General features: G+C 41.7%; 1 protein-coding gene across 1 annotated transcript in view; it reads right to left on the reverse strand.

Annotated features, from left to right (window-relative positions):
• The window catches only part of sntb2 (syntrophin, beta 2), a 90,777-nt gene that overhangs the window by 32,929 nt on the left and 39,014 nt on the right, over nt 1-18,834 (reverse strand). The window contains exons 2-3 of the mRNA XM_034227078.1: nt 12,679-12,895; nt 261-471 (exon numbers count right to left, since the gene is read on the reverse strand). Of these exons, the coding sequence (XP_034082969.1) occupies nt 261-471; nt 12,679-12,895 (428 nt within the window). The remainder of the gene's footprint in view (nt 1-260; nt 472-12,678; nt 12,896-18,834) is intronic.

The following is an 18,834-nucleotide window of genomic DNA, read 5'->3' on the forward strand; positions in this document are numbered from 1 at the left end:
CACCATCATAGCACGAGAGGCTAGATGTTTAATACAGTAATCTCTGGTCAAGTGCAGACACCGGCTGCAAAACTCATTTACCAGATATCAGCCACATTTGATCTGGCTGTGAAAGAGAACGTTATGTGTGGAATAGCATTAATAAGCAACAGATATGATCTGCTCGTGAAATTAGTCACTTTAAAGTTTCACATTTGAGTAAATGCAACTGAAAATGATAACGACCTGTAAAATAGCATGCAGCTGTCGTCCTGATATACCTGTTCAGCCAGCCAGCCGATGTGTTTGAGGTGGGGGTGTGTGGAGGCCGCAGACGTGGCCCCCAGGTAAGCGTTGATGTGAGCCAGGGTGTGAGGCAGCAGAGCGGCGATGTTGGTGTGGACGGCCGTAAACCAGGAGCTGGCCGAGGGTCCGTCCTTACAGCGCAGGACCACCGTGTGCTGCCCGTCTGGGGAGTGCAGCTCCAGCAGTCTGAGGGGACAACGTGTGATAATAATTAATTTTATCAGGCACTATTACAGGTGCTCAAAGACCCTTTACAGAGAAACAAAAATAAATACAAATTGAGCTAATAAAACAACATTTAACACAAGGACTCAACAACCGTATAAGCTATTTTCATGGACTGGACAAAATAAAGTCAACTTCAAACTAACTTTCATTGTCAATGTAAAACATCAAAGCAACTTTACAATTATATTTCTTACAGAATAGATTTTATTTGAAAAATAAAATTGTAATTCTAATAATTAAATTCAAACAATCTAAATGTTTTATTAATTCATTTATTAATTTGACATCTCAAAAAAGGATAGGGATAGCAGGTATTCTTTTATTAAGTTACTCAGAAATGTCATATATTTACATATTCTTTGATTTAAGAACATAAAGCAATAATATTGTAGGAAAAAGGTTAATTGTTTTAATTAATTTGTGTGAATGTTATCACTGCTTTAGAGTGGTGCAGGAATGAGCTAATGCATTTGACCAATTCCCTTCCCCTGGTCCAAGTCAACAGTTTATCGATCATGTTTTTGGTAAGAAGCCTGAAGGTCGTATGTTAACGCAAGCTGAAGAGATTATTAGGTTTTGTTGGACGTCAGTAAATACCCCACTCATGAATGTCCGAAGCTTCTTTGTGTCTTAACAGCGGTCGTAACAAGTGACTAAATGAGACTACAAAATGTCATAACGCCAAACATAGCCACAGCTAGCATTTGCGATGCTAACTTCAAGGTCAGCCTCCAAAAATACGTCATCACTGCACCACACTATTGTTTTTCTTAACATAACAACAAACATTTCGAAAATATTGACCGCAAAACAATATTATATCATTTAAAACTAACCAACAAGCATACGATGGACAAATGAACAATATGAATATTTTGGCATAATGCTGCTGGCCAATCAGTTTAATATCACTCACCTGTGATGGGCAGCGGCGTTTTTATATGTACAAAAGTGGTGGGGCACGAAAAACTTAGATGTTTATATTATTAGGGCCCGAGCACGGAGCGCTAGGACCCAACGGCGTCCTAGCACGAAGTGCGAGGAACCTATTGTTATTGGTGGTATTATTATTATTATTAATATTATAAGGAATCATATTTCCTGTTTTTGAGGCCTTTAGGACGCTTCAAAAGTTGTATAATTTTGCACGGATGCCAGGACCGGTAAAAATTGCAACATCCTGGAGTCAATGGGTTAAAATATTCCAACGTGTTCGCTAGCGCCACCTATCAAAATCCCATTTCGGAATACATTTACAAAGTCGCACCGTAACTCCAAATGACCTGACATTTTGCACACATATCCGGGTGGACCTGTTCTACAAATAATCCTCTTGGAACCCTAAACTCCGCCTACATTTTTATTAATTTAAGGCGAGACACCCCAGGTGAATAGGGTAATTTTTTTAACCTAAAGGTATCAGCTAGAAATTTCTCCAGTTAATTACTTACAATAAGGCAATTGTTTTTTGTATTACAAGTTTTCTGAAATAGCATGGTTAAATATGCAAATGATCCATTATCTCATTAAATATGCACATATTTCAACACATTTCAGGAATCGAAATCTGAACTTTGGATAAAGCCAGTTTCAAAATTCTTGTTTCATTTTGTAGTCATATTAGTATCTAAGGCTTTTACTGAAGGGATATTGGATATCTCTTTTTATCACTCCATAAATCAGAATATACTGTCAACAGCCCTAAAATATCAATTTTCGCCATGTTTTTAGGTATACAATGTTGTATAATTCAGGCTATGAATGATATATGAACAAACCCTTCTGTAAAAGCCTTCATAATATTGATAGGAATATAACTGGAAGGTTTGGTGTATGTACGTGCTACTGAAGTTGAAATTTCGAACTCAGAGTAGGAGAAAAAACTCATTTGGAGAAAACGACCTTTAAAGATTGCAGTGAGGCGCTAGCTCAGGGGTCGGCAACCCGCGGCCCACGGGCCTTTAAGCCCTCTGCTCTGGCTCCCTTGAGCTTAGACAAAAATAAGAAGGAAATAAAACAAAGGTATTTGTAGGACTATTTATATTTTGTTGCATGGTTGAAAATGTTTCGTATCTTGTATTTTGAGGTGATACTGTGACACATAAATAAAAAACAAAACGGTTTTAATTAGGTCAACTAAAATATGCGTCACATCCTGCTACGGTCCCGCGCGAGCGCCTTTTCTTGGAGGCGAATAACCTGACCCCCGGCTCGATGAGGGAACTATGGCTAAATCAAAGAAAAGTACCGGAGGAACACAGGATTTAATTCTGTGTGGACAGAGTTATATGCTTTCACAGCAAACGATGCTGGTTTACCGGTATGTTTGATATGTAGAGAGAAGTTGTCAACGGTGGTGCAGCCTTTACGTATCGAGGAACAACAAGGGAGAGGAAGACAGCTGACTATCTTCAGTCATCATTCAATGGGGTGTGTCATTTATTTCAGAAAACACTTTTTGTTATATTCCATGGAATGCTCTTAACGTCCCGATAGCAATGAATATATTAAATGCTTTGACAATAAATACATACAAAAATGTATCTCTGGAAGCCGTAGCGCTGTAAAAAGCACGACCAATTATCTGAGCCGGCCCGGCTAAAATAACTGGATGGCCTAACTGCCTATCAGCCTTCCATCTGTGCACAAATTTATCTCGTGCCCTCATTGGTCATGTGCGCGTTCGTGTGTGTTGGAGGAGGGACTCTGTAAGAAAGTCTGAAGGAAGAGGCATATTTTTTCCGGTTGTGTATTTTCAAATTCTCGCGCACTCGAGCTGGTTTCTCCATTCTTACCTACCCTACCTTTAACTCTTTTTAGGGTGCAGCTATATGTTTTATTTATTTCAAAGTGGGCCCATTTTAATAATATTTTTTTTTCCTTCAAATGTGCAGAGGACTCCCCAAGTGCTGTGTTTAATTTATTTTAAAGTAGGCCTGTGTATTATTTTTAATTCTCCTTATAAGAGTTCTTTGTTTCTTATTAGAGGTTAACAGTTTTATATCATGTAATAAATAGACTAATAAATGCAAAAAAACTGTAGTTTTTGTCTGATATAACAATAAAAAACTATGAAATATGTTTTGCGGCTCCAGACAAAAAAATGTTTTGGAAAAAGGAGCAAAATGGCTCTTTTGGTCAAAAAGGTTGCAGACCCCTGCGCTAGCTAAACCCTCCTGTTCTTTGGATGATAGCTTGCGCATCGACGCACTCCGTGAAGGTATTTCATGTTCGGGGTCATTTGTTTTTTGTATAATCTTGCTTCGTGCAAGTGACCATTGTTGTCGTCTTCTCTGTGAACGTTTTTTTCGCTGTTCTTTTGCCATTTTGAGATTTCAATTTCTAGCGGAAAGCTAACCAGGAAGTGTTTTAGCACACCACGTGACGCATCTGAACGAATCACGTTGTCAGAAATTGACACCAGCCAATGAGATTTCGTTTCTTGGTTTAAGACCCCTTTGTGCTTTCACGATTGGTTGCTGATACAAAGGAAATGACCATATTTGGATCTGATGAGATTGTGCAGGAGAGACACAGCTTTCCAACGATATCTCTGTTGACATGGTGCACACAGCGGTCGCGGTACTTTATGTTACGTTAGAATGCTAACTTTTGGTGAATTTAGGAGAAATCTACAGACGCAAATAGACAAACTATAGTAAAATAAACACAAATGTATATTTTGTACGTTTTCCTTCCAAAAGCCTGAAAGAAAACATGTTATGGAATCAAAATAGCACAAAATCTCAAAATTGACCAGTACTTGAAAAACGATGTTTTTGCCTGCCGTGTCTCGCCTTAAAGAAGAAAGAAATGCTCATAACTCATCAACAATGTATCCAAACATCACACATTTTGGTAGATAGGTTCAGACTGTCTTGGGGAATAGGCACACCAAAGCATTTTCATGTTAGACTATAGGGGGCGCCAAAAACACCACCAATTTTTGTACACATACTCTCGGGGTGACTACGAACTCAGATTTAAAGTGTCGCAACAAATTCAGAATGTGGGCGTGGCCTATACATTGTTTTAAAATTGCGATAGCATAAAATGAGCTTCGGACGCAAAACTTGGGACACACGTCAGAGCCCACGACTTTTTCGAGAATGTAAAAAAAAAACGTAATTTTTCAAAAAAACTGCTCACTAGCGCCCCCCTATTGTGTGGTAGTCACATATAGTTTCTCAGAACTTCACGAAGTTTGGCACAGACATTCCTCATGGAATTCTGGACATATTTGTTAATAGATTATATTAGCCCCGCCCCCCAGGAAGTCGGCCATTTTGAAAGATGTGCGTTTTTCATGCATTTTAAGCACATTCTTGCGAACTCCTCCTAGGGGAATGATCGGAAAAATTCCAATCCTGGACAAGTTCAGCCCCTATCCAATATGATGCTAAATTGAGAAGAACATTTTTGATAGCTCAATCGTGGAGGTCGTAAGCTAACAGCGAATACACCATTTTTGACGATTTACATGTCGCAAATTACTCCAAAGTACTCGGATATAGTTATTCCGATATTCACGAAACGCTGTATACATATTGCTCTTATGATTGCGGACATATTTCAATTTGGCTTTTATTAGCCCCGCCCCCGACAAAGTCGGCCATTTTCCAAAAATTTCGTTTTTCATGCATTTTAAGCACATTCTTGCCAACTCCTCCTAGGGCAGGCATCCTCAAACTACGGACTCCGGTCCGGATCCGGACCGAACCACCACTGTCTCCGGACTCTGAGCAAATTATACTTTTCATATGTATTATCTCTCTGTATTATATGTGAGACATCGCCACAACGCATTCGCAACGAGTCAAAATTCTCCGCTATGTCCACTGCAAACAGCGCTCTGCATGTCTGACTGTTCCACTGTGTTCCACCTGTGTGTGTCAACGCTTTGGTCCAATCACATTCAGCATCCAGTCAGCGTTTTTTCCCCCCAAACAATCTGCGAATCAGAGGCACAGTAGGGCGGGTCTTCGCGGACTGCGGGTGGGAAAAATGTGTGTGTCTCTTTCAACCTGTCTAAATCAGAGCGAGAATTAAAAAAAAAAAAATCAGAGCGAGAGTTAACAGCTCATCTAGTTCCATCTGTACTGTAGCTAGTAGCCTAGTTTCACCTACTGGGGTGGCAACTGACACCCTAAAAATAGGCATTGCCACTCCAGTTGGCAGCTTTGTTTTGAAAGAAAAGTTGTGGCTCATCGGACATTTATGAGAGAAAGTCTCTAATGTCCGAGTGCAAGTGAATGCAGCACAAGATGCACGTCATGTAACCCCTCCCCCGGTCCTGGCGCGAGCGTGGACATACGATTGGCGGCCATTTCATTTTGAACTGGACGGCGCAAAACGAGAAGCATTCGGACCCAAGCGCTGAAGGAATGAGGTATTTGCTGTCTACACTGACAGAGAAGAGACTGTCAGTTTGGCTGTACTCAGCATTGAATCAAAACGCACTGAAGCTGTTGATCTTAATACGTTTGTGAGGCATTTTGCTGAACAAAATGGTAATCGCCGCATTCAGCTGTAATAGACATGTCAACTTGATGCTCTGCTCACAGATGAGCATACACAACTATTAAGATGATGACCTTACGTGTGTAAATATATTTTTTTCTTTGAGGGGGTCTGCCCCCAAAAAACTGTTTTAAGTCCTGAGAAAGTCAAATCAGACGGTGTGTAAAACTACACTGCCCAGCCAAAAAAAAGTAACCACTTTGATTTAACTAGGCCAGTAGGTAAGGGCTTTCCACTGGATAATAACTGAAGTATAAAATAATGCATGACTGAAGTGATGGAGACCATGTTTGAAGGCAAACAAAAAGAGGAAATAACAGGTCAAATCAAGCAAATCCCCTCTCAGATTCCACAGCAACCAGAAGAACAGAAATACTGGCTGGTGATTTGATTCATCAGCTTTGTGATGGAATAAAAAATGCACAGTGCATTTCCTTAGCTGTGGGTGAGTCCACTGACACCACTGACAATGCTCAGTTGCTGGTGTTTGTGAGTTGTTATGATGAGGCAAAGGGGGAGTTTGTTGAAGATGTGTTGGGCCTGACGAACCTCAGTGGACGCACAAGGGGGAATACATTTATAAAGCAATAATGGGAATGCTGAATGAAAGAGGGTGCAGCTGCCTTTATTCATAACTGTGCAGCTCTTACACTGCGACTCTGAGGGGTCAAGCACAGACACAATAACAATGAAAACTGCTGCATTCAGATTATTTTTGTTTTTGCAACCTTGTGTTAAGAATCTTGTTGCAATTGTTTAAAAGTTTGAATGACCGTAATAAACGGACCTTTGTCTTATTGAAACATTTATTTTGGACCTTTAAGATTTGTATTTGAGTACCCCTGTCCTAGGGGAATGATCAGAAAAATTCCAATCCAGGACAAGTTCAGCGCATATCCAATGTCATGCTACATTGAGAATGAATAGTCCTTCGCTCAAACGGGGAGCTCGTAGGCTAACGGAGAATGTACCATTTTTGACCAATTATATGTCAGATAAGCTACTGAGACCTGCCTGTCTGCCTGGCACATCAACTCACACACACACACACACACACACACACACACACACACACACACACACACACACACACACACACACACACACACACACACACACACACACACACACACACACACACACACACACACACACACACACACACACACACACACACACACACACAACACACACACACACACACACACACACACACACACACACACACACACACTCACCTACTGTTAGTCCAACAACGCCCTTTGCTGGCGGCATATTCATTACAACAGACACCTATACACTCCCTAACCCTAACCCTAACCCTACTGTCTATTAGTAGATATCTCCTAAAGCCTACAAATAAAGTGTGAAATGTAGGCCTGGTACATATATTATTGAGCGATATATATTATACACACTGTTCTGCTTTCTGCACTGACCTCAGCAGCTGTTCTTACTGTAAATATCGCCTCACAATGAAAGCAGTTGTATGATAGATAGCCTAACATCCAGAGGAGATGTGATTAGTGAGTAAACAAACGGTAAAGGGCAGAAAGTCTGATGCACATTTGATCATCTTAAATAACTTATAATCACAACGGAAACAACACTGTTGGCTGAAATCGACTCCAGAGAATACATCAGTGTACCCTCGGTTATAGGTCCTCCAGAGAGACTCCTCTCTCCTCTAAATCAGTGTATCCTCGGTTACGGCTCCTCCAGACAGCCTCCTCGATAATCGATCCTCGACGACCCTTTAGAGAAATTTGTTTTCCTTCGAGACGGCGCGCCGACATCCGTTTCCGGGTTGCTGCCGGAGGACCAGGGAGTCTGGGACGCGAAAATTATAGAAATGAGAAATGGCTAATTTTCCAGGACTTGCGAGCGTCTGCTTGACGCCGGGACGACCGGCTGCCCTCCCCGACAGGCGCACGGCCGCGAGGGCCCGCTCATCACTGCACATGTGCGATCGCAGTTTTAATTATATATAAGCTTCGGGTGCTTTTTTAAACACGTAAACAAATAGCTGGCTATCCATGGTTCCGATAGGATAGAGAGAGGGGGGGGGTGTCGCTCTATGCAAGTCAATGGGACTCCCTGATAGTTGAACATCGACGCTAAAGGGCCCCCCACTGCGTTGATAGTGATGCTAAGGGATCCTGACATATAGGACGAGTTGGGAGTGAGAATGTGACGAGAATCCTCATTTCCGGCAGCGAGAGCTGCGTCCCTAGCAACCACGTTACTATGAAAACACCGACACGGGAAATACTGTTTTCATGCAGAGAGTCGATGACGATAACTTCACATGGACACTGGCCAATCTAAAACCTCTTTAGTAACATACGTAGTACATATACATTTGATTGACAAGAACTGAAAAAATCTTCGTATTCTCCACAAAAATGTGTGTTGTAGTGAACTAAAAGTCGTGATAGAGGCTTGCTTGTCAACATCCGGGTATTTCTGCACTGGTGGGCCATGTTAACAATACCGCGTCACAATATCAATCGATCCAGCAGAGCAATAGCCTATAGGCAAAACACAGAAGATGTCAAGGGGTGAACTCAGAGGCATGAACTCAAATGCACAACTCAGACTCGGGTGGTTTTCAAAAATAAAGACTTTACTGGATTTAACACAGTAACAAAACAAGAAACACAAAATCACTCTTTCGAGGAAAAACTAAATGCAATAACCAGGAGCATGAGAAACGGGATACGACCATGGAGCAGGCTTGAACGTAGTCATGAATGAGAAACAAACTGACACTGGACAGGTGGGGACTAACACAATATATACACAAGGTGAGGGACACAGGTGGAAACAATCAGGGCGGGGTAAACAATCACGAACGCAGGAGACACATAGGGGCGGGGAGCATGGAGACCTGAAACGAGAGGGAGAATTACTACTCAAAATAAACAGCAAGCACAGGACAAAGGGACATGATAAAACTAATATAAAGAATAAACTATCATAATAGTTTCCGAGACATGACAGAAGATCAACAAAATATATGACATAAAATGAACTTACCAAAGCTGAAGTAGATGGTCAACTTCATTCATTTTCTTTCCGTTTTACTGATTGTAATCACTATACGCTGCTCTCTCTCGTCTCCTCTTCACAACTACTATTTTCGCGATCAGCTCTGAATTATGTGAGATGACGTTTGGTGGGGATGCCAGCACAGTGCCCCTATGGTGATTATTTTTTTCTGCACACATTGAATAGAAAAAGACTGAGCATGCGCAGTGTAGTTTTTATAGCACCCATTCACTTTGACAGCAGAGAGAGGGGCTAGATCGCTTGCCCCACATCGCTCAAAACGGCTCAATAGGCACACTGTAGACACTAATTAGAAGAACGCAGACTAAAACAGCAGTGTACAGAGTACAGACGAATCAGATGATTAAACATGATCTTAAAATATATTTTAAGATGTATTTTTTTGCATTTTCTAAAATTAATATTTAATTACTTTCTGCTGACAGGTGGGGCTGTGCCTAATCAGTGGCGAGCCGTCAGGGCCCTCTAGGCCCTCTGTGAGGGCCTAAGATATTCTAAAAAAAAATATTTGAAAACATTACAAAAAAAACATTTTTTTTTAAATATTATTTTTCATATCTTTTTTGTTGTTACATTTTTCATTAGTTTCACCAAAATAACTTGATTTAATTGTATTTAAAATAACATTTCCAAAGAAATAAATCCTTCGAATCTGCCTGTTCAGTTTCTGTTGGAATGTGAAGGGTTACATGCCGTCTCTGCGAGTTATGTGAAGACGGGAGAGCTTGTTGGTCCCTCTCTACATTCACAGAGGGCCCGCTATAGTAACTCAATGAGAGAGTAATGTCAAATGACAGTACGATTGACCAATCATATCTTCCCTCTAAATGGGCGGGCACTATTTTCGCGGACTTTATGACAAGTTCCGCCCGCTGTGAGGTCTATGCAAGTGGTGCAGTGACGCGTCCTAAAACCCGGAAGTAAGCTGCGCTCGGATTCCCTCGACAGAAAGCAGTGGGATTTCTCCATAGGATTTTGGAAAATAGCTCGAAATAAGGTCTGTGGAAAATGAACCTGTTTGATAAATGCACGTTTTGTTCAGCCGGATAATATCCACATGTCTACCCTACTTTTATTATCTTCGAATCATAAATCTAAACGATAGATTTATGATCGATAGATTTATGATTAGCATAAATTCGTTCATGATGGCTCACTTCAGTGATAGTGATGACATCGTTGCGAAATTATTAACCGAGTCATTTTCAAGATTGAGTTACAATGATAAACTGGAGTGGCAAAGGATCAGCTGAAGCAAGTGCTTCATCCAAAAGGACTGGAGGATGGACTTTGTGTTTGAGTGATTTGATCACCAAAGGTAGGCCTAAGTCATTTTCAATGCGGGCCGCCGTGCCGACTTAATTCATTTGTAATTGTTACTTGGCTGTGGGTGCCCTGTCATGATAGGTGTTTATATAAATGGTGTTGTTTTGTGTGGAAGAGGGTCGCTGCCATTGATGCGTTTTGCACCCCGGGCCGCTGTTTTGATATTCCGCTGAAGTATAGCTGTGACGTAATATCTCTTCTTTTTTTTTCGAGGGAAGGGGGGTCAGAGGGCCTAGGTATAAAAGTCACGGCTTGCCACTGTGCCTAATGACCAGTCGCCACTGGTTGTAGGACTGTCTGCAAACAGATCTAATTTTAACAAAGAGCAAAGAACAAAGAGCAATGTGGCGCACACACACACACACACACACACACACACACACACACACACACACACACACACACACACACACACACACACACACACACACACACACACACACACACACACACACACACACACACACACACACACACACACACACACACACAAGGGCTGCATGATAGGGGTGTAACGGTATTCGTCCCGTACCGTCACGGTTCGGACGTCACGGTTCGGCACATGCAGTCACACGGCGAATACGCCTTTTTTTACGAGTGGGAAAAAAGTCTGTCACTCAGGGCACAGGGCAGTATTACACTATATATAATCCAGGGGGCGGTATTGCGCCTAAAAGCCAGCCGCCCGTAAATAACAAATGAAGAACAAGAACAAAACACAACAAACGAACACAATACATGAAGAAGAACATTTAGTAGCTATGGCGAGTTCACACAACACACAGGAGCTAGAAGACCCACCTGCTTCTTTTAAATCAGCTGTGTGGGAACATTTCGGGTTCCCTGTGGACTACAGCAATGATGGGGTGCGAGTTGTGGATCGGACGAGGACGGTGTGTCGGCGTTGTTCGACAGCGGTGCGGTATGCTAGTGGTAACATGTCAAACATGCTCAATCACATCCGAGTCAGTCTCAGTCCCCAGCGAGAGGGTTTTCTCGACGGCAGGTGACGTAGTTACCGCCGACAGATCTGCCCTCACTACTGACAACGTAGACAAACTCATCTTTCTGAAGAACAACTTGAAAATAGAGTAAAGCTTGAGTACCTTTATTTAGGCATAATGGCCTCACACACTCACAGTTAATTACACATGTTAGACATTGCTCCTAAAGGTACAGATTTGATTTTGTTTTATATTTATCATTGTATTTATTTTATATTTTGACATCAGGAGATGTTATACAGTTCTGTATTGCCTTTTATTGAAACACTTTCTTATTATTTATTTTAATATTTTCAAGACATTCTTTTTAGTTGTACAGCTTATGTAACCTTTTAGTTTGACATCAGCCATTATAAATAATATGGCCATCTGAGTGTGTGTGTTACTGTTTGTGGTTTGTTTTTAACTGTGTAATACAGTTAATGATTCCAAATGTTACAGTTCCTTATTTTCATACCAAAACTTGCACTACTGTTACAAATAAATAACAGCAAAAACAATTATGCATTTGGGACTTTTTTTTGCTTTTCCTTGTTGTACCGAACCCGTACCGAACCGTGACCCCCAAACCGAGGTATGAACCGAACCGTGACTTCTGTGAACCGTTACACCCCTACTGCACGATATTGGAAAAAACTGACATTGCAATTCCCCCCCCCTGCGATATATATTGCGATATGAATAAATACAGGAATTAAAGAAAAGACAGTTGTTTTTTTCCGCAAACCATCTTTTCTTGCTATACAATTGGTATTTTTCTAACTATATTTAACCGGATGAAGGATTTTAGTCACGGACGTCTGGATCTGGAGTTACGGGAGCAACAAGCTGAGCTAGCTTGGTTAGCAGCGCCGAACTGCCTAGGAGAAACACATGAAACTACTTTATTCAGTGTTTTTACCTTTAATCACCAGGTCCGTTTGCTTTGGAGATTTGATTCACTCAAGTACACCTGACATGAGAGCCACGCGAGTTTTCCTTTTGTAGGAAGCAGCAAAAATAATTGTAACATGACGTGTTAATTTGCCTACTTAATATCGCACGTCCTAAAAAAAATTAAATATACAGTATATAACAAATAAATAAACACACACACACACACACAAACACACACACACACACACACACACACACACACACACACACACACACACACACACACACACACACACACACACACACACACACACACACACACACACACACACACACACACACACACACACACAGAGAGAGGAGGTACCTGTTCTCCAGGTCTGGCATGGTGAGGTTCCTGCTGATGAAGCACATCTTCAGGCTGATGACCTTCCTGTCTTTGGGGGGGGGGGAGCTGTGTTTGGGCGAGCCGGAGTCCTCGCTGCCGCTGTAGCTAGGCGACTGCGGGCGGACGCCGTCCCACGGCAGGTCGGCCACCAGGGACGGCTTCTTGAAGAGTGGAGAGACCTCGCGGATGTACTTCACTGTGGAGCAACAGATGATGTAAAGCCCAACATTAGGCCGATGTATTAGACCTGTGCCTGATACAGTTCTACCATATCTTCTTACCTGGCACCTAGTACATTTGAGGGGATTTTATAACTACAACTTGTTTTTAGAGAATACTACAATTAAAGACACCTAGCAAATACTATTGAACAGGTTATCTTTACAGTGCTCAAGACTAGCGGTAGATCCTTTTGTCTTTCTTTTTGGGAAAGACACAGTTTCCACGGTTACCCTGATGCTGAACCCTACTGAATCAGTACTGCTAATGCTAACAGCAATATCACTAACATTATATATTTGTAATCCATTGAAAGGAAACTATATAAACAGTTGAGCATTATTTTCAAAGGAACCCTCCCTGTTTTGTTTTTTGTAAATGTAATATATTTGTATTTGTTACTGTTGCTGGTATAAATCATTACATTTGCCTTTTGATACATAATAAAATTGATTGCTTATGAGAATAATAACTTTTTCAAAACAATAAATTAGAATTCATTCTTTTTAAGACTGAGAGTGACAGTACAGCACGCTTCTAATAAGCACTGACTTAATCACAACTTTAGTAAATGCTAGAGTATCGCTCCAAATAGAGAGAAAAGAAAAGAGCCAAAGTTTGTTAGGGACAGCTGTTAAATATCTACAGGGTTAGAGGAAATAGAGTGTTGATAGTCGGACCATCTGTGGGATTCCTCCCAATAACACCCAGTCACTCAGGATATATGGTGCGAGCAGCCATAGGAGGAGGAAACACTCTGGGAAGTTTTCTGAAGAAAGTAACCATTTCATCTGCTTTTTATGCACTTTGGGGCCCAGTGAAGGCTAGACTTTTAAAACATTTTGGAGAAAGCTGTGGTTTGACTGTGGATTGAATATCAACAGTTGGCTAGTAAAAAAATTCATGTGGGATGGAAAATAGATTAGGCCTGTGTTTGTCAAGCAAATATTTGAATCATCCGTAATTATTCATACAGAAAGGTATTTAAATGGAAAGGACAAGAACTTGGAAAGTAAAGAGTCCTCTGCTATCTCTTAGAAGGACACTGGTCCCCTGTGTGAAATAAGAGCTGATTTGGCTGTACAGCTTGTAAAACAACGGCTTTCAGATAATAATAATAATAAATAGTATTTCTATAGCGCTTTTCTTGAACCCAAAGACGCTTGATGTGATGCATTCACTTTCCAAATTTGGTCCAGCCACCTCACTGGCAGAGTCACATGCCCTCACTTACACTTGTATCCTCCCTCACACATGCCCATGTTATCTACTCCAATCCATGCCCTTATAGTACACTTATGTGCACAATAAGCAGAGGTGGAAGAAGTATGTAGATATTTTAAGAGACCATATTCTGCTCAGTTTCAGGTTCAAAATTGTATTTTGTTCCTCTACTATCTCATGTTCAAAAAGCTCTTTATTTTTTTCATACTGCCTGTGCTGTAGCACCTATTTTCACCCTCTGTCTGAAACCAGAGCCCAGTCTGCTCTGATTGGTTAGCTGGCCGGCTCCATTGTGATTGGTCAAACACAGTCCCACCCCTTAGCTTTTCACGTAGTTGGAGCGCTAGCCAATAGAAGCGCGACTGTTACTTAGTGATGTCACTATATGTCATGGAAGTAAACAGAGGAGTCCAATGGAGGGTTTCAGGCAGGGGGGGGGGGGGCTTGGCGTAAGCTGTTAAATAAATGTAGTGGAGTAGAAAGAACAATATTTACTATTAAATTGTAGTAGAGTAGAAGTATAAATTAGCATAAAATGGAAAAACTCAAAAAGTAAAGCACAAATTACTTAAGTTCGTACTTGAGTTACTTGTACTTACTTACACCACTCACAATAAGTTTATGCATGAGTATGAGAAATTAAAAAGAGAAAAACTGTGTGTGTGTGTGTGTGTGTGACCATTGGCTCTCTCTTCTCTTTACGCAACATGAGACTCCAGAGAGGTGAGGTGATTCCTGAATGTAGACTCAGATATAAACCTTGAAGGTGTGTGTGAGTGTGTGCGTATGTGAGCTACAGAAAGTCAAGTCTGCAGCTAAGTGCCTGTTAATGACACTAAGAGAGATAGAGTTTATGACTGAGCCATATAAGCAGAGAGAGCTGCACACTGCATGAGTCCCTGCACGCTCGTGTGTACATTACTCTGTGTGAGTCAGAGTGGGGGGCGGGGCTGTTGTAATGCTGAGGCTACAAGCCACCAAACTGAAGCCTCACTCCACCGGCCCTCCTAACCACACTGCCCATATTAACAAGGTCTGGGGTCATTTCTGCAGAGTAAGTGGTTCTGAGAAAGTCAGTGATTGTGAGAGCATTCCTGAAACCCGTGTTTATGTCTCAGGGTCATATAGAAGAGGATGTTTTCGCTGCAGATCTCTACTTTCAGACTAATAATCAGATTGGTGGCAGAGATGTTCATCAGAGATATTTTCCGTCCACAGAGCAGACCCGGGCACTCTGTGGTTCTACAGTTTATATTTTCAAATACTTAACCAATAGTATCCAGTGTTTCCCCTATATACAAATATTATATTAATAAGTGGCGACCCTTTTTCGTTTTTGATTGTTTGTTATGTGGATTTGTAGTATTTGTGTTACTGTATGTTCAATAACGGTGTATTTTTGCTAAATCTTGAGACATTGCCACTATATGTACTGGCAGGGCCGGTTTTTGACATAGGCCATGTAAGTGATGAAAGTGGGGGATGTTGGCTTATCAGGCGCCCGCAGCTCACAGCCAAAGTGCGAGCGGGGGAGCGAGAGAGCGAGTGAGGGAGAGAGAGAGAGAGAGGGCGCACCGGTACCGGCGCTGTTGTTATTAGAATCTGGTGCTAGCTGCGCTAACGGATAAAAGAAGTAGATGTTTCTACAACCATGGTGGAGGAGAGCTCTCCTGTCAGACTGAGAGGCTCAGTGAGGTAAAGGACTCTCTGAGGCTTCTCAATTCTCAAATGTCCCCTCCTCGACTCCTCGGTCCTCCGGTAGTGACCCGGAAATGAATTTCAGCGCGCATGGTGAAGGACATCTAATTTCTCTAAATGCACTTCGAGGATCGAGCATCGAGGAGGAGCTATAACCGAGGATACACTGATGCATCCTCCACGGATGCATTTCCGGGAACGGTGGAGGCTTGACGCACGGCCAGACTTATCTCAGCCAATGACAGCTCTGCATGCATCCCCTGGATATTATTTTAGTCTACTGCTTTCATCGTGGCGCGATGTTTACAGTGAGAACAGCTGTGAGGTCTGTGCAGAAAGCAGAGCAGTGTGTAAAATATATATCACTCAGTATAACAGGCCTACTCTCTGTATTTGTATGCTGTAGTTTAGTAGATATCTACAAACAAAGAGTCGATATTTTTCTAAGACCATTTAGTGCTTCACATAATAAAATAGGCTGTAGCCTGATTATGCTTTAGGAGCTGTAGGTGTGTGGTACAGTGTGTAGGTGTGTGTGTGGTACAGTGTGTAGGTGTGTGTGTTGTACAGTGTGTGTGTTGTACAGTGTGTAGGTGTGTGTGTGGTACAGTGTGTAGGTGTGTGTGTGGTACAGTGTGTAGGTGTGTGTGTGGTACAGTGTGTGTGTTGTACAGTGCGTAGATGCGGCAGACAGACGGGTCTCAGTTGTTTTGGTGTCCTATGCTTACTTTTAATACTTGTAAATACAACTTTTGGCCCGTAATTTCAATTCCCCATTTCAGCGACCAGAGAGAGGGGGGGATATATCAGTCTGATTGTGTCACGTTATTATGAGAGTGCTCTCATACTTGTTTGATTCTGAAATTGTATATATTTATATAAATGTCCGCATCTGTAGCCTGTTATTGTCTCATTATACCGCACTGTGAATGAATTCAAAGTAAATATTAGTGCTGTAGCGACGCGTCGACTTCAAAATATCGTCGACGACATATTTCCGCGTCGACGCGTCGCCACCATAGACTGTATATATGGTCGCCACACACACGTGGGTCACCCAAAGCAACAAGCAGTTCGCAATCGCACTTCTAACACAATGGAGACTGAAACCTCACAGGATTGCGCACGAAGCCCTCAAACGAAAACATCTCGCCCTAGGTCTTCAAAAGCATGGGAATATTTTAAAGTTAGTCCAAAACGCAAAGATATTTATATATTTATATCTCACTGAGACTGCTGCATAGCCTAGTAGAAGCAGCAGCTAGCTGTGGTGGCTACCATTAGCAGCTAGCATTTGCTCTCCGATTTTTACATAAAAATGGAATTATGGATTATAAATTCAATAATTTTTGTATACATAGACGTTAAAAACCTATGGATTAACCGATTCAGCCGCGTTTTTTCTCATTTTAATGCCATTGAACACGTATTTTGATCAGATTGACAGCTACGGCGGTGAGACGATCTCCCTAGAAGCTCTGTGAAGGTACGTGTTGTGATGACTGTATTTGCTTCCCCTGTCGCGAGTCCGGATCACTCAGTGATGATACTATGTACCTACATAATCTGTGGAGTCTCAGCTTTAATATTATATCTTATATATGATATCTTGTATGTGCAGCTACGATAAGTAATAAGGGTTATCTTGAGTTCTGTGCCAATTCCGTTAGCATTTTTCGCTCAGGGGTCATTTAGATAGCATTTTAGTTTGCTTTTTATGAGACTTGTGTTTTGTTTTGTGTTGGTAAACATGGTTTGTATCGTCAGTTAGCTGAGATTATTTCCGTTAATCTGGTATAACACATTAATAGGTTCTTAAATATTAAGATCCCCTGAGACACAGTATCGTGAACATTTTTTTTTTTACATTACTTTTTTTTACATTACGTTTTTTATGAATTGAACAACATAAAAATAATCGTTCCATTAGTCGACTAATCGATCAAATAATCGCCCGATTAATCGTTTTAAAAATAATCGTTTCCCCCCAGCACTAGTAAATATATAAGTCATCATGAACACATCTGTCCATCAGACAGAGGGCTGCTGTGCCTCCTGTCATCATTAATGGACGTCTCTTTAAAATGACCGCTCAGAGGAGAGGAGTTCTCATTTCTCTAACCACCTGCTGCTTCCTCTCCTCGGTTCCCCTCCTCAGTCCTCCGCTCGCATCTCCTGTGGGCGGGACTAAGTATCGAGGATAGGAGTCGAGGAGGGGACATTTGAGAATTGAGAAGCCTCTTCTGAGTGTTTAGATAGTTAATTTTAGTCTAAGTCAGGGGTGCTCAACCTTTTGTGAACCGAGAGCTACTTTTAAAGTTGCCAGTCTGCCGAGATCTACCAGTCCAAATAGAGGCGTAGCCATTACTGACCAGGTAAACTACCAGGTAAATACACACTTCTACTTGTATAAAACTGACCTTTGTACGATTAATACTTCATAAAATACTGCAGATCCTAGGGGTGTAACGGTATCCGTATTCGTCCCGTACCGTCACGGTTCGGCACATGCAGTCACACGGCGAATACGCCTTTTTTTTACGAGTGGGAAAAAAGTCTGTCACTCAGGGCAGTATTACACTATATATAATCCAGGGGGCGGTATTGCGCCTAAAAGCCAGCCGCCCGTAAATAACAAATGAAGAACAAGAACAAAACAAAACAAACACAATACATGAAGAAGAACATTTAGTAGCTATGGCGAGTTCACACAACACACAGGAGCTAGAAGACCCACCTGCTTCTTTTAAATCAGCTGTGTGGGAACATTGTGGGTTCCCTGTGGACTACAACAATGATGGGGTGCGAGTTGTGGATCGGACGAGGACGGTGTGTCGGCGTTGTTCGACAGCGGTGCGGTATGCTAGTGGTAACATGTCAAACATGCTCAATCACATCCGAGTCAGTCTCAGTCCCCAGCGAGAGGGTTTTCTCGACGGCAGGTGACATAGTTACCGCCAACCATGGGCGGATCTAGAAAAATATTCATGGGTT

This window comes from Gymnodraco acuticeps, unplaced genomic scaffold (genome assembly GCF_902827175.1).
Source record: "Gymnodraco acuticeps unplaced genomic scaffold, fGymAcu1.1, whole genome shotgun sequence".
Classification (NCBI taxonomy): domain Eukaryota; kingdom Metazoa; phylum Chordata; class Actinopteri; order Perciformes; family Bathydraconidae; genus Gymnodraco; species Gymnodraco acuticeps.